Genomic DNA, 25,878 nt, shown 5'->3' with positions numbered 1-25,878 from the left:
CTTACCTGGTGCCAGCGACCCCGAGGAAGGATCAGGCGGTGTCGAAGTAGTCGGTGCCGACTTTTGCGATGCCGTTGATGGCGCAGCTGATTCCATGGCAGATCCGGTGCCGAAAAGAATATTTTGTTGGATCTGTCTATTTTTTAATGTACGTTTTTTTAAGAGTAGCAAAGCGGGTGCAGGTGTCAGCCCGATGCTCTGGACCCAGGCACTGTAGGCACCAATTGTGCGGGTCAGTGAGAGATATCGGGCGTGCACACCGCTGGCACTTCTTAAAGCCCGGCTGAGGGGGCATGAAGGGAAACACGGCCTCCGCAAAATCAAAACCAGAGGCCTGTATGGTGACAACAGGCCCCGCCGGGGCCGGTTCGAAAAATAAAGAGAAAACAAAGTTGTTGGTTTTTTTTGGAATTTAAAACGAAAAAGAAACCCGAAGGTAAAAGAAGAAAAAGGAAGACAAAAACGCGAGCGGGAAGGCAAAATCCGATATTTCAACGGCCGTTGAAAAATACATGAGTCTTCTTCGCTCCGCGGAAACAAAGAAACTGGGGACCACGCTCTCCTCCGTCGAGCGGGAAGGCACCCGCGCATGCGCGGTGCGGCCAACTAGAACTTTCTAGTTAAAAGTGTCCGTACCGGGGCTCCGTCGGTGACGTCACCCATGCGTTAAGAATATGCTGCCTGCTTGTCCTGGGATAATAAACCCACCAGGATGTTTGAAAAAAACACCCAATTGGGAAAGAAAATCGAATCGAATCGAAAAACTAATTCAATAGGCTGAATCGAAATTTTTCCTGAATTGGACAGCACTAATGCACACTCAAGAGCCATGCTGTAAGAGCACAGCACTCTGGATCCTCCAGGGCAACTGGGCCCTGTGAGAATAATCCCAGATGATAGTAGTCAGACCCTAGTTCCTCTTTAAATGGATCAGATCTGTATACCATAGATGCCTTGGTTTGTCCGGTGCAATAAGAACTACCAGCCCAGATGCAACATTTAATTCTTCGCAAGACTTTGCCTATCACGGGACACGGAGGAACACAAACAGAAGCCCTACCTGTGACCATGGCTGCCCCAAGGCATTCAGGCCAGTGCTTCCTGGCACATATCTTCAACTGAAAAACCAAGTCATTTTCTTTTTGGCTGCAGACACCATCAGGTTGAACATCGGGCGCCCCCAATGACTCACGATGCTGTTGAACGCTTCCCAAGATAAAACCCATTCTCCAGAATCCAGAGTGTGCCAGCTGAAGAAATCCACTTGTACATTGTCCACTTCCACTACATGTGCTACTGAGAAAGCCAAAAGGTGGATCTCCGCCCACTGTTACAGCATTTGGGCCTCCAACCACAGTAGAGCACTCTTGGTGTCTCCCTGCAAATTAACATAGGCTACTGCCATTGCACTGTGCAAGAAAGCTCATACCGCTTTGTCCTGTAGTGAGCTTCCGAGCACCAGCAGTGCCAGGTGGATGGCTTTCAGCTCCACTGGTTTTGACCAACCACTTCCTCTGTGAGGGGGACCAATATACCTGCACCGGGCGACCCTCACAATGAGTTCCCCAGCCATAAAGACTGGCATCCATCATCAGGATTACCCACATGGAGATGTGAAGTGGAACTCCCTGGAACAGAGAACTATGGCTCCAGCCACCAGATCAGATTGCGACATGCTATTATCCAAGGTAGGGGCATCTGCAATTTGCGGGGACCAGCGGTAAAAGAGGGCATCCTGGAGAGGGCATAAATGCGCCCTTGCCCAGGTGACATCTATAGTTGCCACCATTGACCCCAGCACCTGCAAGTAATGCCAAGATGTTTGTGTTGACCTGTCCTAAAACTCCCTGATCTAACATGTGAACTTCGCTCTGTGGACTTCCAGGAGAAAATAAAAAACAAACAAAAAAACAAACAACTGTTGTTCATGTTGAAATGGATGCCCAGATACTTTAGGAACTGTCTCATCTTCAAGTGGCTTTTTCGGATGTTTATGACCCAGCCCAGGCTCTGCAGAAGACAGACCATGCACTCCACTGCTGTCCTTCCTTTGGATTCAGACGGAGCTTGTATCACTTAATCATCCAGATATGGATGCACTTGTATTCCCTACTCGTGGAAGTGTGTGGTGCTGTGGCCAGCCCAAATGGAAGGGCTGAAAATTGGAAATGTTGCTCCAGTATGTGGAACCTAAAGAACATCCTGCAATCTGGAAAAATGACCGCAGCCCAACCCCCGCAGACCATCAGATGTGCTAAGGGTAGAGGTGAAAAATGCAGCCAGCACCTACACTCAAACTCCTGCTAAACAGTGGGTGAGGAAAAAGCAGGAACACCCAGCAGCGGGTTAGTACTGCTGAAGATGTAGTGCAGCAGCTTTCCGAGGAACAGGCAGTGCACACCATGTCTTTGGCGGCACTTAAGGCTAAAATGGAGGACCTTGAAAACCTGTCCCACCAGAACAAATTCAGGTTTGTGGGCTTGCCTGAATCTCTTTTGGAATCTGATCTTTTAGAGGCACAGCAGGAATTGAACGAACTCTTACAACGGGGGAGGGGGGAGGGGGAGGTAGCAGTCTAGGGATCACTATAAAAGTTTCAGCTCTTTCGATTTGCTAACAAGAGTAGTCAGATGTTGGCCCGTTTGGCCCACCCATTTCACGGGTCTGCGGATATAACAGCTTTGCTTGACTCGCAGGGTGCCCTGCATCATAAGACCGAGGATATTAGCCGAATTATGAGAGACTTTTTTGCCGCTTTGTATGACTCACCCGGACAGAACCTTCTCAACGGGAGGGTACAAGCCAACTGGACAGACTCCCTATGGTCTGATCAGACTCTATGATTTTTCCATTGGCTGCCAACAAAAACCCTCAAAATACAGCAAAACAAGAAACATCAAAACTCAAACCACCAGGGGAAAGATAGACCCAGAGGAATTCTGGTCTCGCTACGAAATGAACACAAAACAAAGCGAAGAAATAGAACAACTTATGACTGTCTGGATCAATGACAGCACAAACATTTTAAATGAAATTGCCCCCATAAAAACCCACCAAATCAGAACTACAAAGCAGGAGGGATGGTTCGATTCAGAGCTGCTACTGATGAAGAGGGACCTTAGAAAAACTGAAAGAGTATGGCTAAAGTCCGGAACTCAGGACCACAGAGTTGCCTGGAGACTTAAACTAAAAACCTACAAAAACTTTACCAAGAAAAAAATGAAAAAAATTCTACTCACACAAAATTGGTGACTTTACAAATAACAGTAGCAACCACTTTAAGCTGGTTAATGACTTATACAACATCGAGACACTCACTAACAACCATGAAGAATCCACATTAACCGCAAACACCCTAGTTGATTTCTTCAACTCCAAGATCCAAAAACTAAGATCTACTTTGCCTACCTCGACCAATCCCCTTGAGCTCATTCCCATTCTTCCAGACACCGACATAGCCAAACCAGACCAAGGGTCCAGAGCAGATCTAAACTGGAACCAATTCACAACACTCGACTGAAAAACCTTCAACAAATTCTACAACAAATATTCTAACTCCTTCTGCAAACTGGACACCAGCCCCCAAACGTTATGAAAACTGCTCCGATCCTCTTCAAAGCCAACATGCTAACCTGGGTCAACTTCCTACTTTCCTCATGAAATTTCCCACAAGAGCAAGGCCATATTATGTTAACCCCAATCATAAAAAACGCGAAAGAATCCCCAAACACCCCATCTAATTACAGACCAATCACCAGCATCCCACTAGTCACCAAAAGAGCAGAAGGGGTGGTAAAAGTTGAACTCACCGCATACCTGGATAAATTCAACATCCTAAGCGACAATCGGGCTTTCGCACGGACCACAGCACCGAAACCATTATAGCCGCCTTACTTGACCACTTGCACACACTCTTTAGCCAGGGCTCCAGCACCTTGATCCTACAACTCGACCTGAGTAGTGCGTTTGACCTAGTCGACCACACCATTCTCCTAGAATGCCTGGCCCACATTGGCATCTCCGACCAGGTCCTCAACTGGTTTCACGGGTTCCTACGAAACAGATCCTACAGGGTACTCAAAAACGACTCTTCCTCTTATAGCTGGGATAACTCCTGCGGTGTGCCGCAGGGCTCCCACCTGTCCCCCACCCTATTTAATATCTACCTCGCCTCCCTGGGTAACCTCCTTCATAACCTCAAGCTCAAATTCTTCATCTATGCAAATGACATCACAATAGTCATCCCACTTACCAGCTTCTCCCCAGAACTATTCGCCTACATCACAAGCATACTTAAATCAGATAGAACTCTGGATGCTTTCCTACAGACTAAAACTAAACCCGGACAAAACAAAATTCTTCCTAGCCACCCCCAAAGACAAAATCAAAGACACCACAATCCAAGTAAAAGGATTGGTTTTCCCCCTCGAACAAACATTAAAAATACTGAGAGTCACGCTAGACAAACATCTATCACTAGAAAATCACACCGATCTCACTGTCAAGAAATGCTCTGGAAACTTCGCACCATAAAAAAATACTTTGACGACACCTCATTCCGCCTACTGGTACAGTCCTCCATTCTCAGCATAATGAACTATTGCAATGTCATTTACTTGAGCTCCATGAAGAAAACCACTAGAAGACTAAAAATGATCCAGAACACTGCCGTCCGCCTCATATTCGGCCTGAATAAATGGGACATCACTCCTTTCTACCACCAACTGCATTGGCTGCCTTTCAAATCCAGAGTCTTATTCAAATTCGCCTGCTTCTGCTACAAAACAGCTTTTGGCCTATTACCTAGATACCTCAATCACCACTTCATTCTGAATTTCACCAACAAGAAATCCCGCAGAATCCAGCTGTTCGTCTTCCCCTCCCTAAAATTATGTCAGCTCAAAAGATTCCTCGACAAAACCTTTGCTTTCCAGGCGGCTAAGCTGAACCCTTGGCTAGCCCAAATGGTACTCGAGGCCCCCACCTACCTCAGCTTCAGAAAGTTACTCAAAACGCACCTATTCCGCAAACAGGACCTTTAACCCCTTTCCACCCCGCAATAACCCCTCTCCCACATTCACCCCGCTCCTACCGCACTCCCCCGTCCCCCCTCCCCTTACTTGGTTTCTCTCTCGTTATTCTCTTACCTTCCAACCCAAACCTTCGACGTTGCTTGTACTTCTGATAAAACTCTTGTTAAAGCGTTCCCTCTCTCCCTTTTTCGTTGCATGTAACTTTGACAAAATTTTGTAAATCCATGTGTCATCGCGGATCTTAATTAACTGATGTGAACCGCCTAGAACTTCTTGGGTATGGCGGTATACAAGAATAAATTATTATTATTATTATAATTACTTAGACAATTTAGATCTGCCATGTCTCTCTGCTGGGGGACTCAGACATGTTGGAGCACTCTATTACTGCGGAGGAGGTGGAGTGGGTGATTCTCACTAGCCTGTTGGGCAAATCTCCGGGGCCAGATGGCTACCATGGTGAATTTTATAAGTTGCTTGTTGCAGAGATTGCTCTGGTGTTAGCAGAGATATTTAATTTAAGTGTAGCTAAAGGCTTCCTGCCTCATTATTTGAATCTAGCCCAGATTATCGTCCTTCCTAAGCTGGGTCGGGGACCGGTCCTGCCAGAATCCCATAGACCCATATCCCTGCTGAATTTTGAGATTAAATTGATGGCTAAGGTCCTGGCAAATCGATTGGCCCAGGTGCTTCCCTCCCTGGTGTCGGAACAGCAGGTGGAATTTTTACACGACCATCCGGTGTCTAAAAACATTAGACGTATCTTGTTGGCCTTGGAGAAAGCCAGTGTGGACGGCACCCCACCTTACTTGTTAGCTTTGACGCTGAAAAGGTCTTTGACCGCGTGTGGTGGGGGTTCCTCTTTGCTGTACTGCATGCGTACGGGATGGGCCCCTTCTTTTTTAATGCTATCCAGGCATTGTATTGTGATCCGGCAGCGCAGATCTTGGTAAATGGAGGACTTCGACCCCCCCTTTCCGATTCACCAGGGCTGCCCCCCTCTCACCGTTGTTGCTTGCACTTTATTTAGATCCTTTGATTAGAGAGCTGCAATCTAATGTAGACATCAGCAGCCTTCAGCTGGGTGCTATTCATTTTAAGGTTGCAGCCTTTGCTGATGACCTCCTGGTCTTCCTGACTGACCTGCACCGATCCTTGTCTACACTCCTGGAGAGCGTTCAGGAATTTGGGGATTTTTCAGGTTTTGCTCTGAATCTGAAGAAATCGGAGGCACTGGTCTCTACTAAGTAGCTTCAGAGGTCTTGGGGAGCGGCCTTTCCGTTGAAATGGGCTACGTCCTCTTTTCACTATTTGGGAATATAACTGCCCATGAATGTTCGGGAGCTTTACCGGTTGAATCATTTGGTTTCCACTGCTGGCTTTATCCTGACTATTTGGTGTGATTTGCCACTCTCACTGATGGGAAGAGTGCATCTCTTTCGGATGGTGTTGTTCCCTAAGTGGCTCTACGTACTGTAGACACTTCCTCTGTGTCTTTTGCACAAAGACATCTGGGCCTTCTCTTTGCTATCAAAGTATTGTTGGTGGGCAGGAAACCTAAGTTGCGGTGACAGTTGTTGTTGAGCTCTTGGGACCGGGCGGCTTTGGGGTGCCGAATCTTGCTCTTTATAATCAGGCTTGCCTTTTACGACATGTCCGGGATTGGGTCTTGGGTACTGCTCTCTATAACGACACCGCTCTGGAACGCGATTATTTTTATCCTGCTTACCTCCTATCTCTTCTCCATACTCAACTAGCAGAGGTACCTGCTCCTAGTAGACGTGGTGTCTTGTTTAGACCGCTTTGGGAGGTGTGGCGGTGGTTGCTTCCCCTGTGGCATCAGGACCCCCATGTTAGTGTTTTGCTGCCTCTGACTGGTAATCTCTCCTTCCCACCGGGGCTGGTCACTTCAATTTTTGGTAGATGGCAGACTAGGGGCTTTGAACTTCTCTCTCATGTTTTGCGGGATGATGGGGGGCTCCTGCCCTGCAATGAGTTGCTGCAGCGTGGCCTTGCACCCTCTGGCCTTGTTTATGCTCATTGTCAATTGCTACATTATGTACGGTCTGTCCCTGGGGGTTCCCTATCTTTGGATTTTGGGCTCCAGTTTTGTGCCTTTTATTTTTTTGTGGGGGGGGGGGGAAGGATCCAGAGCCTCGGGTCTTAGTCTCCTTCTTTCATAAGCAGCTTGGCTTGCTGGGACCTCCTCGGGATTTCTCCTCTGTATTGGAGACTTGGAAACGGGATTTAGGGAGGGAGCTTGGGGAGGATTTCTTGCTCTGGGCTCTTAAACGTATCCCAGCTCTAGTATATAATGCTGAGCTCCGAGAATGCCATTATCGAATCCTGTTGAGAGTGTATACCTCCCAGAGCCAGTTGCATGTTCCTGTCCCTCTCTCTGCGCTTCATATGCTGTTTGCTCACTTTTCTGTGTTTTCCGTTTATAACTCTGCTAAAAAATTGTTTTTGATTAAATTCTATATCCTGGAAAAGTGTATTTTGAATTACTAGTTGGCCGATATTCCTCCCTCCTTCTGGTACTGGAGGAATAAATTACACAAACTTATGGGATGGGAGGCCAGAATGGCTTACTCCTCTCGCCGCAGAAGCGGAGACTTTGTCCATACCTGGTCTCCTTTATAGTGTGTGTGTGGGGGAGAAAAGACCTACATCAACAGTAAAGTTAGAATAGGGTCATTAAATCCAGTGGCGTACCTAGTATATATGACAGCCAGTGCTGATCATTATTTAACAACCCCCTCCTCTATATAAAAAAAAGATTTTTAATAATAACCCACGAGTCACACAACAAGGGTGCACCTAGGAAAAGGCAGGTTCGCCATCCTCTCCAAGGTAGAGAGAATGAGAGGGCACTCTCTAAAGTTAAAAGGGGATAGATTCCGTACAAACGTAAGGCAGTTCTTCTTCACCCAGCGATTGGCAGAAAACTGGAACACTCTTCCGGAGGCTGTTATAGGGGAAAACATCCTCCAGGTATTCAAGACAAAGTTAGACAAGTTCCTGCTGAACCAGAATGTATGCCGATAAGGCTAGTCTCAGTTAGAGCACTGGTCTTTGACCTAAGGGCCACCGCGGGAGCGGACTGCTGGGCACAATGGCCCATTGGTCTGACACAGCAGTGGCAATACTTATGTTCTTATGTTAAACACTGCAGTGAGCACTAGAACACCAACACACGCATTGTAAAACTAAACAAGCCAGATCCTGCACAGTCAATTGATCCTGTAGTCGATGCTAACAGAAAACCATGTTCTTTTCATACACACAGAACCACCCTCGCCCAATATGGAATAATCAAACTAAAAATAGAAATATGTAGACAAAAGTTAAACTGAACCAAGAAACCAGACTCTGCATACAATGCAACACCACAGAAACAGTGACACGTCCCCTAATACTATGCAAAATATAAAGACAGTAGATGTAAATGTGAAAAAACTGCTACATAACAATCACACTTTACAAATTAACAAATAGAAATAAAACAAATAATGAGAAATAAGAAAATACCATTTTATTGAACTAATCCAATCCATTTTATTGGACTAAACCAATCCATTTTTCAATTAGCTTTCAGATGCCAAATCTTTCTTCAAGACAGTACAGTATACTGCTGTTATGGTATCCTGTCTTGACCAGAGGATAAGGATTTAGTCCCCCCCCAAATTGCCTTATTTCCATTTCCTATTTATAAACTTTAATCAATGCAGTTACAATACTACTTGATTCTACGTAAAGCAACAAAACACATTTTTTCTCTACCTTTTGTCGTTTACCGTACAGGACATTGAGCGAATAGGGTATGGATATTTCAGGTTAGGTAGGGAACACTTTCAGGTCATGGACCTGGGGGGCCGCCGCGGGAGCGGACTGCCGGGCACGATGGACCCCTGGTCTGACCCGGCAGAGGCAACGCTTATGTTCTTATGTTCATCATCTCTTTACTCTCAGCATTTGTCCTCTTTCCCTTCCATGCAACATCTGTCCTCTCTCTCTACCTCTTCTACCCAGCCTCTGCCCTCTCTGCCCCTTGCATCCACTGTCCGCCCTCTCTCTCTTCTATAGGGCATCTTCCTTCTTTCTATGTCCCTTCAATAAACTGTATATTCTGTGCCCTTTCTCTCCTTTGTACATGATTCATTTCAGCTTCACCACTCTCCATTTTTTTTGTCTCCACGCTCTCTATGCTCTGGCATCTCTCTCTTCTCCTTTCCTTCCTTCCCACTCCACCCCATGGTCTGGCATCTCTATCTCCTTCCCTTCCCCCATGCCCTGGCATCTCTCTCCTCTCCTATATCTCCCTCTTCCTCCTTCTCTGGCACCTCCTCCCTTTCCCTCTGGTCTGGCAGTTTATGCCTCCTTAGTTTCTTTTCCCTCCCCCCATGCCCTGGCATCTCTCAACTCTCCTTCCATCTCCCCCTCTCACTCCATTATCTGGCATCTCTTCTCCTTCCTTTTACCTGTTCCGGCATCTGTCTCCTCCCCCCCCCATATGCCCTGACATCTTTCCCTCCCCCTCCATGATCTGGTAGCTCCTTTCCTTTCCCTCCCTCCCATGGTCTTGGCATCTCTTTCCTCTCTTCTTCCTTCTCCCCTCTCTCTCCCCAATTGGGTGCAACAGCAGCATTTCTCTTCCCCCTCCACCCCAATTGGGTGCAGCAGCATTTCTCTTCCCCTTACCCCCCCCCCATCGGTTTTGGAGGGAAGAGAAGGGAAGCCGGCATGCACAGTGTTACTGTTAGAGCTCCATAGCATGGGTTCAAGTCTCTTGCTGGCATTTAAAAAAAAAAAAAAAGTCAGGCAGGAGTCAAATACTGAACTTTCGGTGGCTCTTCAGGCTGTGCCGAGTCAGCCCGGGAAATCCCCAAGCCGTTGAGGTGTTTTGTTTTGTTTTTAAATATTGAGCAGCAGCAGGATTCATGCCAGAGATGACAACCAGGCAGTCATCTAAATTAGCCGCGCGGAGCACCCGGCTAAAAACCTCTAGGGAGAACACTGAAGTCCATGCCTCTACAATCAGAAAGAGACTGCACAAATTTAACTTGCATGGGAGGTGTGCAAGGAGGAAACCTTTGCTCTATAAGAGAAACAAAGCCAGACTGAAGTTTGCCAGAGAGAACAGACAAACACCAGGACTTCTGGAATAGTGTTCTATGGTCAGATGAGTCTAAAATTGAATTATTTGGACACCAGAAAAGAGGACATGTTTGGCGTACATCAAATACAGCAGTCTAGGAAAAGAACCTCATACCAACTGTGAAGCATGGGGGTGAAGTGTCGTGGTTTGGGGATGCTTTGCTGCAGCAGGACCTGGCCAGCTCACCATCATAGAATCCACCATGAATTCTACTGTACTGTATATCAGAGGGTGCTTGAGGAACATGTGAGACCATCTGTAAGAAAATTAAAGCTGAAGCAGAACTGGACCCTGCAACATACCAGTAAATCCACCAAGGACTGGTTGAAAACTAAGAAAAGGAGAGTCCTGGAGTGGCTGATTCAAAGCCTTGATCTTAATCCCATTGAGATGCTGTGGGGTGATTTGAAATGGGCTGTACATAAAAGAAACCCCTCAAACATCTAAAAACTGAAAGAATACTGCATTGAGGAGTGGGCCAAACTTTCCTCAGACCGATGCCAGAGACTGGTAGATAGCTACAAGAAGCGTCTCATTGCAGTTATTTCAGCCAAAGGGGGAAACACTAGCTATTAAGGTATAAGGTATCCTAATTTATTCCTCAGAATACACGTTTTTGTGGATATCTTTTGTTTCATGAGTAAATCAAGGAAAATGTTTGATTTTTACCTGCAATTACATCTTTCTTTTCCAGAGATAAATAAAAGATTTGACATTGATATGTGAACATTTAAGAAAGAACTGAATATTTCATGGGGTGTCCTAATTTTTTCACATGACTGTATATATGAGAAGAGATGAAGGGCAGATTTTTCTGTCAAGATTTTCTGTTATAAACCCCCGGGTTTTTTTGTTGTTTTAAGACAAAATGAAAACCATCCTGGGAGCACAGAGGATAAGATAGGGTATAAAGCACAATATGAGATGAGAGATAAAGAGGAATACCTAAATAAAAGGAGCTCGGCATAAAATCAAACTAAATACAGACAACATTACAATAATGCAGGCAAGGCAAGGCAAGACTTCTGCTCGTTTCTCTCACTAAGAACCTGCTCTGCCTGTTCCTGGATGCTCTCTCTGGCTGCCATTTGGGATTTGGTTTTGCATCTCTACTGCAACACCCATGCTTTAAGTCCTGGCACCTCCCAAGAACCAAAGGGCTCAACCCAAAGGAAAAAGGCAACTATTATAGGTGAAGGTACCTGGTGCTCCCCTAGAATGAATGTGATCATGACAAGTCCATGCTATAAAAAAAAACTCCTGCAGAGCAATGAATCCATGACTCATTTCTCATTAAAGTGTGGTAAAGGAGGATCTGTAGAATGTGAAGGGTAGACATACATCTCACAAGTATTTTAAAACAGGAAATATGCAAGATGGCCAGCATGAACAGTCAGCCATTTTACAAACTGGAATATTAAAATTTTAAAATGAGTGGAAACAAAGGACATGAACTTCTGTATAGAAGCATTCTTAGAAAATGGCTACAGACATCCATTCAGAGAAGAGGGGCAGGCTAGTGGTTAGTTCAGTGAACTATAACCAAGGAACCCAGGTTCAAATCCCACTTTAAATTTTTTTTTTTTTTTTTAAACTGTGAACTCTCCAGGAAAAAGTTCATCACTTCAATAGCCTTCAGGCTTGCAGGTGGCTTATATATTTAGGTACAGCAGGTCTCCCTATACTTCGACTCTGCCCAGCCTTTAGTCCCCTGTTCTTGTACTACATGCAGCCTCTATGCACCCTTGAGATAATTTTGTTAACTGCATCAAAACTACCAAGTATATGGTGGTATATAAATAAAATCTGATGTTATGTTACCACCTATTTTTCTGTTCATGGAGAGCACAAATTTTTTTAAAAAAAAAGGTTACAGTGGGATCTGAACCCAAGTCTCTTGGTTTATAATCCATTGCACTCACCACAAGGCCACTGCTGAGATCTACATTCTGCTCTGTGCAGTATGCCTATAATACCTAAAGTGGTTTCAGAGCCTTTTAGAGAAGAGGGAGAGGCACAGCAACCACTGGGGGATTAAGGAGGTGTCATGCCTTAATCCTTCCAGTAGCCAGTTGTTCAGAGCATCATTTTGTACCTTAGATATGACAGAGGAAGATTCTCAAAACCTGCTGGTAAAATCCAGAGTCAATGTAGTGCCCATAGTAGGAGAGACTTATTTTACAGGCAATTTTCAGCATTATAGCATGCAAATTATATGCACACTATTTGTGCAGAGAATCACCTATAAAGAGCAATTACTAAGCACAGCTCCTCCCTCATGGTCAAAGCTGCTCTCCCTGCCCCGATCAACTGAGCTGCAGGGCTCCCCAAGTCCTGCAGGCATAGCTGATTAATTGGCAGGGAGAGCAGCAGAAAGAAGAGTCCCACCTCCCAACAATACCCTCCCTCACCCACTGTTCCCAGACCCCCCACCACACTGAACAAGATAGACAGGAGAGATGCTCACACCTTCCTGCTGCAGCCACCGTCACAGGGTCCCCTGCAACACCGGGAAGGAGCCTAAGTCCCTCACTAGGCCCAGATGCCCAAGGCCCCTCCAAAATGCCCAACCCTGCCGGGTGACAAACAGAAGGCCCAGATACTCAAAGGTCTGTGACGGCGTCAACTGGCTGTTCTTGAGAATACAACCAAGCCCTGTAGCAGAAATACCACCATCTCCACTGCACATGCGCATTCATGTTGAGACAGAGCATGGATCAACCAGTCATCCAATAAAAAATGGACCAAGACATCCTAGCTATGGAGGAAAGCTACTACAACTACCAGCAGCTTGGTGAAAGTTGTGAGCCCAAAGGGAAGAGCAGCGAACTGGAAAGCTGTTGCAGAACATGGAAACGCAGAACCTTGCAATGCTCTGGAAATACTGGAATATGGAGGCAAGCATCCATGAGATCCAAGGATATCTGGAATTGTTGTCACAGGGATGGTATCACTGGGAAATTCTCTGGGAGGAAGAGCCTGAGGATCCCCAATGAAAAAGGCGGAGGGGACAAAAATTACTGTGGTCCCCTCCCATTAAGCGGTAAGAACTCAAATGAGATTATAAGGGGCGTCTGCCCCAGCTAGTGATGGATAGTGTGGATTATGTGGCGGACATCCACTGCTGTAGAAGGCACACTGAGCAATCTCGTGTGAAAGACATGCGCCACAAAGCAGGCTGCTGCTGAAAAATCTTTCTAGCTCTCTCAGAACTTTAGCAATAATATGGTGGACAGAGCCATGCTTAAGTCTGCTACACGGTAGAATTCATGGTGGATTCTATAATGGTGAACTGGCCAAGTCCTGCTGCAGCAAAGCATCCCCAAACCATGACATTTCTACCTCCATGCTTCACATTTGGTATGAAGTTCTTTTCCTGGAATGCTGTATTTGATGTACGAAAAACATGTCCTTTTTTCTGGTGTCCAAATAATTCAATTTTAGACTCATCTGTCCTTAGAACACTATTCCAGAAGTCCTGGTGTTTGTTTTCGTTCTCTCTGGCAAATTTCAGTCTGGCCTTGATGTTTCCTTCTTGCACACCTTCCATGCAAGTTAAATTTGTGCAGTCTCTTTCTGATTGTAGAGGCATGCACTTTCACATCAACAGTAGCTAGAGCTTGCTGTAGGTCCCATGATGACATTTTAGGATACATTTCTCCCTCTGTATCCGTGGATTTGCAATTTTTCGGCTGCTAACTCCGCCCCCTAATTTTCATCACTGAACCCGACATTTCACATTGGAAATCACTGCTCCCGGTGTTGTACAAAGCAAATTGCAGGTCGGTTATTCACGGTTTATTATCTTTTTCAGGTCTATTTTACCGAAAAACCGAATAACATGCAAAAAGTTACTCACAGCTTTTCAGTATTCACGGCTATGTTCTGTCCGCATCCCCCGTGAATACAGAGGTAGAAGTGTATTTGGAGACTCTTTTAGCATCTTGCGGTCTGTTCTGGGGGTCAACTTGCTTGGATGGCCAGACCTCGACAAGTTGGCAGTTTTTTGAATACTTGTACACTATTTTCCAGACTGTGGAATGGCTAATATCAAATTCTTTTGAGATCTTTTTTAAATCCCTTACCAGACTTATAAGCTGCTACAATCTTCTTTCTGAAAGCCTCAGACAGCCCTTTTGATCTCACCATGGTGTTCACTATCTCCGCAGCAGTCATGAGCACACCAAATTAAATGTCCGAGGTTTAAGTAGGGCTCCAACGTTTAAGTAGGGCAAACCTACTTCAAAATGCTAAGTAATGATGTTCTAATCATGTGCACCTGATGTGATACACCTGTGTGTGATTTGAGCCACTTTAAGAAAATTAGAATACACATTTTTGTGGATATCTTGTTTCATGAGTAAAAGCAAGGAAAATCTGTTTGTCTGCAATTACATCACTTTCTCTTCCAGAGATAAATAAAACACAGATTTGACATCGATATGTGAATATTTCTTAAGAAAGAACTGAATATTTCATGGGGTGTCCTAATTTTTTCACATGACTATACTTCTGTAGCTGTACTGAAGAAAGGTCAAGTAGGCACCAGAAATGATGCAATCTCCCCCTCTGTCCACTTTTACCCATAGAGGAAGGAGACAGACATCAAATCAGCCCCAAATGTTACATAGATACACACAGATTTATTTGCATACATTCCTGATTGACCCCCTTAATCCTACTCCCAGGCAACAGTAGGTATCTTTCATAACTGAGTTATGTCATTACATTACATTACATTACATTAGTGATTTCTATTCCGCCATTACCTTGCGGTTCAAGGCGGATTACATTCCAACTAAAAAACAGGAATTACATACAAATTAAAAGGAGTAGAATAAGCGATGACATAGAATTTTTAAGGTAATAAACATTGGATAAAGAGTTACCAAAGGGAAGTGGAGGTCTTTAGGAGGTAAGAATATGGTGAAATTATGGGTTTTAGATAGTATTTGATAGGTAAAAGTGTTGTTAAGAGTAAGAGGTTTTAAGGGTGGGTGTGGTTAGGACTGTTTCAGGGCTTTCTTGAAGAGTATAGTTTTTATTTGTTTTCTGAAAATCTTGTAGTCTGGGGTGGTTAACAGTAGGTTGGAGATTTGGTTATCCATTCTTGCAGCTTGAGTGGCTAGGAGGCAGTCGTATTGTTTTGACCGTTTTACTTCCTTGATCGGGGGAGGTGTGAAAGGGGAAATATACATATACGGTAGAATTAAGAAAGGATTTTTCTAGGTCACTGTATGTGGCAGAGAATGAAACAGACATGCGAATGAGTTAAAAACCAGAATATAAACAGAAATAAAACTACTAAGTTCCTACCTGGCTTGTCCAGGGAGGCTAGGAATGTATTCTATAGCATCAGGACTGTCTCTGAAAGAGTTAACAAAAGTATATTTATAGTACCAACATAAAACGCAGCATTTTCTCTTGTTGCTTCCAAATACACAAGCACCCAACACATTTATTTTTTGTACATTTCTACCCCGCCTATTACCTAGATGGGTTACAATAAAACAACAATAAATTTATTCAGCAACAGAAAAACACAAATCAGTTCTGTCATAACATATTCTCTTCTATTTTTTTATACTTGTTATTCCCCTACTACTACTACTACTACTGTAGAATCTCAGTTAACTGGTATTCAACCAACTGACAACTCACCCAACCAGCAAAAGCCCCCCCCCCAAAAAAAAAAAACAACAAAAAACAACCATGTCAAACATCAGAGGAAAGGTCCTTCCGGGGCTGGAAGCAGACAGCCTGTTTTGAGTGCTACCTCCTGCTGACTGGCTGCTGCTTTGGGTAAGGATGGAAAGAAGGGGGGGATTTGTGGCTCAGGACTGCCACTTGCTTTTGCTGCTTTAGGGCTGATGGGGAGACTGGGGTGGGGGGGGGAGTAGGCTCAGGACTGCTGCCACACTGGTGCTTTGGGGTGGGAGGAAGAGAGGTGGATTGAGATCTGGGTTAGACAAGGTTTCTAAAATAGCACTCTTAAGCAACCAGAAAAACAGTTATCCAGCATCTGCCAATCCCTATGGGTGCTGGATAACTGAGATTCTACTGTACTACTCTTTATTTAGCACTACCAGATGCATGTAGCGCTATACATTAAAACACACAAGAGACTGTCCCTAATGCCTAATAATTAGGTTCTAAGTGACATACAAAAAGTATGACACTGCATATGCTAGAAGCTACAAGACTAAACAATAATCATCATCATTAGCATAATATTGTGCAAAATAGACAATTTTCATAGCCCATCAAAAGCCCAGATAAGAAAAAATTGTCTCATATAAAGTAGCGGTTCCATATTATCGCAGCGTTTTCCTTGCATCGCGGTTGTATTTTCCACATTGCACTAGGCGGCAGGCACCTCTGTGTGCTTTTCTGCAAATAAGCTCAGTTTGCGTATAATTGATTTTTTTATCATTTGGCACCATCTACTGGGCTACTTTTAAAGCCCTGAGAAAGGCCCCTGTGGCCGAAACATGGACCATGTTGGGATCCAGTATATGCTCTATTACAAAGGACTTTACATGCCTGCCATGTTTTGTTTTATTTATATGTATACCTGTGCAAATTTTAACTGAAATTCTATATTTTACATAAACGTATTTGTTCACACAGTGGTCTGACCAGTGTGTCCCTTCCCCACTTCCTTTTTTTGTTTTTTTGTGTTCATATATAAAAGGGCTAAAATATCCCGCAACGGATGACCACACATAAGATAAATCACTAGTTACTTTAAAATAACCACAACCATAAGATATAACATTAGGAGGGAGCTAGCTCATTACTTCCCCGATGAGGAGACAGCACTTAAAACCTAAGACAATGAATGTAATGAGTCTCAGACAGGGCCGGATTTAGATGAAAAGAGGCCCTAGGCTATTCCACTTATGAGGCCCTCTCACCTCCCATTTTTAAGTTTGTAAATTACATGAGAGATAATAAAATACATCATTACTGTGATATATATCAATATGTTAAATGAAACATCTTATTGGTACTAACCTTTATAAAAAATGTGACACGGATAATAAATTAAAAAAAGTCAAGAACACTTATTTGGACATTTATTCTCAGCACCATATATAGTACTTGTAACAATAACTAATCAAACATAACACACAACATTGCCCCTTCCTATGTCCATAGTGCCCCCAGTGCGTCCTTCCTCACCTCACCCCCCCTCCGATGCCCGCCTGCCTCCCATCCCCCTTCCATTGAACACCCCCCCAAGCCATCCTGCCTGCCTTCCATTAACGCCCCCCCTTCCGATGCCAGCCTGCCTGCCTCCCATCCCCCTTCCATTGAACCCCCCCCCCCCCCCGATGCCAGTCTGGGCCGCCCTGTCCTGACGTATCCACGTTTTGCCTCTCTCCCCGCAGGGCTGGGCTTTGCCCAGCTGTTTCCGGACTGACATCTTTCCCTCCTCGATCCTCCTCCCAGGGCGAGAAAAAGAAAGGGAGAAGCCGAGTCGGCGCCCCGTTGCGGCTGGAGCCGGTTCCGATCCCGAAGCGTAGAATTTCTCCTTATTTTCGGTTCAGTGTTTTAGTGTTCACTGTTTTTAGAATAGTGTAATTTTTAATTTTGCTAACAATTTGAATGTAGGCCCTTCTTGATCTTGAGGCCCTAGGCTGAAGCCTAGTTAGCCTATAGGAAAATCCGGCCCTGGTTTCAGGTGGTGTTTGAGGGTCTTTAGAAGCAACGCATATTATATATAAGAGATCTGAATGAGACCAGCAAGTGGAACAAGAAAAGTACTTGATCCATTTTCAAATACATATATAAAAGGGAACATATTCCAAAAGTTTAGTTGCTTGAAATTAGAAAGAGTCAAAAGTTCATTTAAATTGAATACCTCTGCTAGATGGAAATTCAAGAAAACAATGGTGCTAACACAGGCCTAGATGCACTAAAGTCAGCAATTGTCTAACAATCATTGCTAAACTGGTTTTGACTAGTTTAGTGATAACTGCATTTGCCGATGCAGAAAATGGCTCACCACGTGGTTTTCTGCACGATCGCTCATTCTCTGATCTGGCCATGCAAATAAGGTCATTAATATTGAAATGCTATATAAACTAGCCAAGCGACTGATGCTCGAACACTTAGCGATCCAAAAAAGTGACCAGTCACATGTCTTACCAAAAGTTCAGGCCTGAAATTAATATAATATTTATAACCGGCAATGCCCCCCCCCCCTCAAAAAAACAAACAAACCAGGAGGAATGCCCACTCCCTCCTGCCAGGCAAATTCCACTCCCCACCTACAGTAGGGAAAATGGCAAGAGGGATGCCCACTCCCTCCTGCCAACAAAGGACCCCTGCACCAGGTGCCCCTGAACCATCCCCTACCCTCTCCCCTCCCTCCTCAAAAAGGCAGGAGATATGCCCACTCCCTCCTGCCACCATGCTCCCCCAAACTTCCCCCTTTCCATGTACCTTTGTGAGAAGTTGAGCAGGAGGGATGCTCCGTCCCGCCTGCTCAGAGGCCTGCCAATCTAAAACAGTGGGTTTTCACCTCCCTTAAATGAGGCACAGGGAGGGGCCTAAGGCCCCAAAGGAAGGGGCCTTAGGTGTCTGAGCCAATCAGGCCTTAGGTTCCTTCCTCTGTATCCCGGGGTACAGAAAGGTGATCAAGGACTGAGGCTTAGGCTCCTCCCCCATGTATCATCAGAGAGGGGAAGTCTCACCATTTTGGTCTTGCGGGCCTTGGAGTGGTAGAGGGTGGGCATCCCTCCTTTCAACTTCTCACAAAGGTACGAGGGGGATAGTGGGCTGGGGGAAGTTCCCGCTGGCAGAAGAAGTGGGCATCCCTCCTGCCTTTTTGGTGGCAGGGAAAGGGGGAGTTTAGGGGATGGTTTAAAAGGGGGAGGGCTCTCCATTGACAGGAGGGAGGGAGCATCCCACCTGTCATTTTTGCTGCCAGGTTGGTGGGGAGGGGGCTCAGCATTTTTTAAAATGGGGCAGATATTGTGAATATGTGCCATTAAAAGAATAAAAAGCCCCAACAGCTGAGGAACTTCTACTGTCACTCAGAGATTCTCAAAATCATCTCTGCATATATGTCAGTCGCTCTCAGAGCAATCCAGGTCACCAGTACCTGGCCAAAACCCAAGGACTAGCAATATTCCATGCTACCGATACAGGGCAAGCAGTGGCTTCCCCCATGTCTCTCTCAATAATAGACTATGGACGTTTCCTCCAGGAACTTGTCCAAATCTTTCTTAAAACCAGCTACGCAATCCGCTCTTACCACTTCCTCTGGCAACCCATTCCAGAGCTTAACTATTCTGAGTGAAGAAAAAGTTCCTGCTAATGGTTTTAAAAATATTTCCCCGTAACTTCATAGAGTGTCCCCTAGTAGTGAATTAAAAGATTTTTCATGCTCTGAAAGTTTAGTCGCATTCTGGATAATGTCCCCAAAAAGCTCATCTCCAAGGTAGGGAATATTAGCTAAGCGATCCTGGAGATTAACATCCATATCTGCTACCCGTAGCCATGCCAGCCTCCTCATGGCTATAGATATTGCTGAAACCTGAGAGGACCGTTCAAAGGCATCATGCAACGATTGTACCATATGCTGTCTGAGCTGAGTGAGAGTATGAAATGTGTATTGAAACTAAGACTTTCTGTGGGATGGAAGATACTTGAAAAATGGCATTTGTTTTAACCAATATTTGAGATAACAGGTGAAATAAAAATTATAATTGATGACTATTAGCCAGCATGGAATTCTGGTAGAAAGTCTCCCAAAACTATCCATCGTGCCACCTTTTCACCCTGGAGGAACAGCAACATAGACTTTAGAAGATGCAGATTTTTAAGAGTGAATTCCACTGAGAGTCAAGCTTTTGAGGAGTAGCCGGAACAGAGTAAAGAGATTTCCAATTTTTTTCCGAGAGTCTCCTTTAAAATGCCATGTAATGGAAGTTTAAGAAGCTCCTTAGGAGGATGTTTGTAGTCCACAGTTTCTATAAACTCTGCTGAATATTTGAAATCTGCTTCCAACTTTACATCCATGTCTTTACTCGTCTGTCTGTTGAATCGAGTAAAGGAGTCCTGCTCATAAGGAGAAGGTTCTCTATGAAAAGATGAAGATATGTCATGAGGAGAGTCAAGACGAAGATCTGAATTCACTGGAATAGGAGAACAGTACTGGCATTTAGTTCGGTACCAATCTGATGGAGTAGGCGAGTCAGACTTCTTACGCTTGTCTGCATGCGTGGAAGAAAAATGTCTGGACTTCGAGGAATGCTTGCCTGACTTATTTGAAGAAAGATGTGGAGATGAATGCCTGGAATGGCTGGAGCGATGTCCAGAAGAATGAAGCTTCATGTGTTGACACCTTGGAGAAGGAGATCGATACCTTGAAGACCGGTGCCGAGAAGCATGGCTCGAAGATGATCGGTCCCATTTTGTCACTTCTGCTCTTCTGTGTCTCTTTCTAGTGGTTGTTGTCCGTATGCCTTTTCTCCTCTCTCTTGTCGAGTTTCATTCCCTCTACACCTGTCTGATATACTGATCTTTCCTTTTTAGCTTTTCCACGCTTTCTTTTCTGCCTCTCCATCCACTCAAATTTCACCCCTTTTTACTTTTCAGCTACCTACCAACTTTCTATCTCCCTTTCTCATGCTCTAGCTCTCCCATTTCCCTTCTTTTCCAGTCCCCTGGACATGTCTAGGGGTCTGGACGGCTTTTCAAACACCGTCACTTTGTCCAGTTTTAAAAAGAAATCACATAGCAAGGGGGCATCCACACATGCACGGATGCCTTCCTGTATGACGAACAGGCAGTGGGGGCAGGAATGGGGGCGGGTCCAGATTTTACTGACAAAAAATATGGTAACCCTCCTTTCATCTACTCCCCATTACCACATTTCTACCACTGTACTCATTTCTCTCACCTTGTCATCCCCTTTTTGACCTCTTTCACATGGCTCTACCATTTCCAGAATCCCTCTCCCTCTCTCCACTCTTATCAGGCTACATCTCCCTGCCCCTTTCTCACCATTCCCTAGCATCCTACCTTTCTTCCCTTCTGCCTTCCCATGAGTAACATTTCTCTCTCCTTTTTCTGTTCTTTCCTCCCCCTTTATGCTAAACAATAAGATGGAGGGGAAAGAAAAAAAAGAAAAAAAAAGCTACATCTCTCTCCCTTCTTTCCACTCCCTCCTGCCCTCCCATGGGTCTACCATTTCTCCCTCCCTTCTATTCCCAAGTCCAACTTCTCTCCCTTTCTTTTCTCAACTTTCCTTGCATCCCATCTCTCTCCTTCCCTCCCTGGCCCACCATCTCTCCCTCTCTCTTCCCAATCCCTCTACCCTTTCATCCTATATCTTTCCCTCCCTCTCCCAGATCCACTCTCCCTCTCTTTTCCCAACTGTCCTCCCTTCAAATGTCTTTCTCCCTCCCTCCACACCACCCTGCATCCAGGTCTCCTTTCTCTTCTTTCCCTCTAGACCACTGCCTCGTTTCCAAGCCCCACAAGTTCTTCCCCTTCATTTCATCTCTCCCCGACCCCAATCTGGCACTTCTTTAAACCCCTCTCCTCAATCTACTTTCAAAAACAAAAAAGAAAAAAAACAGCTGGTCCAGAGGGCTTCATTGGGCCGGCACGCCTTGCCCCTTCTTTCGGCACCAGTCCAACATCATCCTCGCCTTTCCCACCCCACTGATAAACTGACCACAGCAGCGATTCTGAAGTGCTGCCTGCAGCCTCCTCCTTGCTTTCCAGCTGCAATGATACAACTTCCTGTTTTCTCTTAGAGAGACTGCAGCAGAAAGAAAGCAGGGAGAAGGCCCAGGCAGCGCTTTAGAATCGCTGCTGCAGTCAGTTTTATCAGCTGTACAGGGAAGGTGAGGAAAGCAAGGGTGACATTGGACCAGCACCAAAAGAAGGGGGATGGCATACTGGCCCACAGGAGGCTCTCCAGAACAGTGGGGCCTAGGGCAATTGCCATATTTGTCCTCCCCTAACGCCAGCCCAGCTTCTGGGTTAGCGGCAGGCAACTGTAGGAATCGCTGCTGCTAACCCACTGACGCAAGAGAAGAAGTCTATGCCAAACAGTCAAAGCCACATGCGGCTCACAAGCTGCGGGTTGTCAACCCCTGTTCTAGTCAGATAAATTATAAAATTGTACATCATATTCTATAGACGGCAAATAAAAAACATGACAATTAAAAATAATGAGTCTTTTAGACTTTACAAAAAAGGTGTGAGCAAAATCTATATTAATAAAAAAAATATTACAACCCAATATCGGACTAGCAAACACAGATGCACATCACAATACAAAGTTGTATTCAAATTGTAGGTAAGGTACTCACAGGAGAGTCCTCTAAGTTACCAGCGATCTATGCAATGAACTTACGTGACAAAGATGGGATAGATAAGGTTATTGACACTGAGGCTGGTGTTGGAGGCTTGCCAGGCTCGTAGCACAGGATGGAAGTACCCACTATGAAGAAGCGTCTCCATCTGCATTTTTCTTCCACTAAATTCCAACAGTCCTAAAATATAAAGAAACAGTACTGATTAACACAACTTCAATTACTACAACTTGCTTCTCTCAGGTCTCCTGCTCAACCATCTCTCTCCCCTCCAATCCATGTAAAATTCTGCTGCACAATTTATATTCAACAAGAGCCACTATACTCAAATTAGCCATCTCCTAAAGTCATTTCACTGGCACCCCAATTTATTTCTGAATACTGTGTGCCGGTGAGATTATGGGTGTGTTACGAGAGGCACGTCCTATAGGCAGTCAACTGGCAACTCTCCTCCTCTCTGTACCTCCCTAGGGTTAGCAAGCTCAGGCCTCCGCCTATGCATGTATGTTGATGTGATGACATCACATTTGCATGTGATGTCATCGCATCGATGTCCATGCATGTCCAGAGGCCCTCCAGACAAAGCCCTAAGTTTAGTGTGTCGGGGCCGGATTAAAGGGTAGGCCCAGTAGGCACATGCCTAGGGCCCGAAAATGTCATGGAAGCCCGCAGGTGTGACCCCCAGAAGCCTATCCCAAATGTCAACACTCCCTAAATTCACAGGCAGCAGCGCCGCACAGCCGAACCCGTTGACCCTCCCTTATCTCTCTCTCATCCGAACCCTGCCAACATACCTCCCTCCTTATAGCAGCATCAGCAGCACTCTAAATAGGCTGCTTCGCAGCCTTCTCCTGTTGGGGCCTTCCCTGTGCCACGTTGCTGATGACATCAGTGATGCGGCAGAAGGAATCATCGGCGGGAGAAGACTGCGAAACAGCCTGTTTAGAGTTGCTGCTGTTAGGAGGGAGGTATGTCAATTGTCTTGTGGTGGGAGGATCTGTGGGGTTCGGCAAGGAGGGAGATATGGAAAGATGGGAGGGTCTGTGGGGGGTTCGGCTGCTCAAGGGTTCTGCTTCACAGGAGGGAATGGGGGAGAGATAGAAAGATGCTGCTCAAGGGTTCTGCTTCACAGGAGGGAATGGGGGGAAAGGGAGTGATAGAAAGATGCTGCTCAAGGGTTCTGCTTCACAGGAGGGAATGGGGGAGAGGGAGAGACAAAAAGATGCTGCTCAAGGGTTCTGCTTCACGGGGGGATGGGAGGGAGGGATAGAAAGATGCTGAAGAGGGTAGGCACAAGAGGATGGGTGAGAGGGGAGGAAAGATGCTGCACAAGTGGGAGAAAGAAAGGAAAGAGGAAGAATTGGGGTAGAGGAAAGGAAGGGAGATCATTGTACATGAAAAAAATGAGACATCCCCTGAAAATAAGCCCTAGTGTGTGTTTGGACCTAAAATTAATATAAGACACTGTCTTATTTTCTGGAAAACACAGTTATCTTGCAAGCGGTGCTTGGCCCAAAGCTTCCCCTCTGATGCAGCTTCCTGTTTCTGCCTTGGCGGCTAGCGTCAGAGGGAAAGCTTTGTGCCGAGCACTGCTTGCAAGGTAATATTTGCCATCTATGCCGGGGCCCCTTTGACAAAGAAAACATCGGAAAGGTGACCCGTGAAGGTGAGGGGGAGGGAGATGTGCAGATGATGGAAGTAAAGAGTAAGAGTAGAGAGTGAGAGAAAAGGGCAAATGGAAGTGGGGAGAAGAGAGAAAGAGAGGGCCAGACGCTGGATTTCAGTTGAGAAGGGAGAGCAAATACTGAATGGAAGTAGAGAAAGAGAACACATACTGGATGGAAGGAGAGGATAAAGAAAAAGGGCATATGCTGGATGGGGGAACAAGAGAGTTAGTGAGTTAATGGAGGGTTGAAGGAAAGGGGTGGCAATCTGTGGGTAGACATTACATTAGTGACTTTTAGCCCGCCATTACCTTGCAGTTCAAGGCAGATTATATAAGAGGTTATCTGGACATTTCCAGAAGTGTTAGAGTAGAGCGGGTTGCTACGGGGGATTGAAATGCTTCCTGCGGTGTTAGTTCGTCTTGACGGATTTCTTGAATAGCAAGGTTTTTATTTCTTTTCTGAAAGTTTTGTAGTCTGGATTCGTGATCAGTAGATTGGAGAGTTGGTGGTCTAGTTTCGCTGCCTACCTGGCCAGTAGGCCATCGTACATTTTTTTTGCGTTCAACGCCTCTGATTGGGGGGTGCGTGAATGGTGTCTGGGTTCTCCTTTGCCTGGTTGAGGTAGTTCAGATAAGGTGGTTGTTCAAGTAGGCTGGGCTATCTCCATTCATGGTTTTAAATAGTAGACAGGAGGGTCACATGATGTGCTGAGTGGGGCAGGACACGTTCTGCTTGAGCTCTGGGGCCCCGGGGCCCCTATCCACCATTCTGCTTCTCTTTCTTTGCTAACCTGCTGTAATTTCGGCAGTATTAGTTTATGGACAAGTTTGTCCACCATTTGAGCCCAAATATGAGTGGAAGAGCCTCTCGCACGGAAAAAGAAAAACCGCCTCGCTCCCAGAAGTCGGACCCCTAGATGGTGGCGATTGATTCAGGCCCCGCGCTTTAATTATTGGCTGAACATATTGAAGCACTTTCAGTGTCGGTGGAGGCGAGGTTTGAGCAACTATCAGGGCAGCTTTCCACTATGGAAACGCTCCTTGCCGACACCACAACACGCACAGGAGACCTTGGAAATCGGATCGCTTTGACGGAGGACACCCACAACACCTCGGCGGCAGAGCTGACCACCCTTCGGGATCAAGTACGTCGGCAGGAAAAGAAAATGGACAATTTGGAGAATCGCTCCCAAAGGGACAATCTACAACTGGTTGGCTTTCCCGAGTCCGTGTCCGACTTTAATGTGCTCCCCATCGTAGAATCATGGCTCTGAAAGGAGCTTCCCCTACCAGCGGGGATGGAGCCGATACAGCTGAAGCGTGCCCATCGTTTGGGCAGGCATCGGGATGATAGCACCAGGGCCAGAGTGATCATCATAAAAGTTCATAATTAAGCCCATAAAGCTGAATTACTACGTCAATATAAGAAGAACAGAAACATCTTGAGTATGATGGTGATCCTATTAAGTTGTTCCAAGACTATTCCCCGGCCCTGCAGGAGCGCCGCCGATTATTCTCCCCGGTGTGCTCTGCATTATATGCCCGTAAAATCCGCTTCATGCTCCTGTACCCAGCGCTACTGAAGGTCTGGACGAGCGCTGGGTGGAAGACTTTCGATACAGTGGCCTCGGCTCAAGATTTCCTGGCCACCTTGCCTGCAGAGCCTAGTACTTCCAATTC

The 25,878-nt window shown here is 45.5% G+C and overlaps 1 protein-coding gene across 3 annotated transcripts in view; it reads right to left on the bottom strand.

Moving 5' to 3' along the window:
* ALAD (aminolevulinate dehydratase) overlaps positions 1-25,878 on the bottom strand; it is a 165,581-nt gene that overhangs the window by 100,313 nt on the left and 39,390 nt on the right. For all 3 annotated transcript variants that reach the window (XM_033960680.1, XM_033960682.1, XM_033960681.1), the window contains exons 2-3: positions 22,574-22,712; positions 15,508-15,558 (exon numbers count right to left, since the gene is read on the bottom strand). In XM_033960680.1, coding sequence (XP_033816571.1) covers positions 15,508-15,558; positions 22,574-22,712 — 190 coding nt within the window. The remainder of the gene's footprint in view (positions 1-15,507; positions 15,559-22,573; positions 22,713-25,878) is intronic.

This window comes from Geotrypetes seraphini, chromosome 10, assembly GCF_902459505.1.
Source record: "Geotrypetes seraphini chromosome 10, aGeoSer1.1, whole genome shotgun sequence".
In the NCBI taxonomy this organism is placed as follows: Eukaryota; Metazoa; Chordata; class Amphibia; order Gymnophiona; family Dermophiidae; genus Geotrypetes; species Geotrypetes seraphini.
This window is presented reverse-complemented; position numbering and strand designations above follow the sequence as displayed.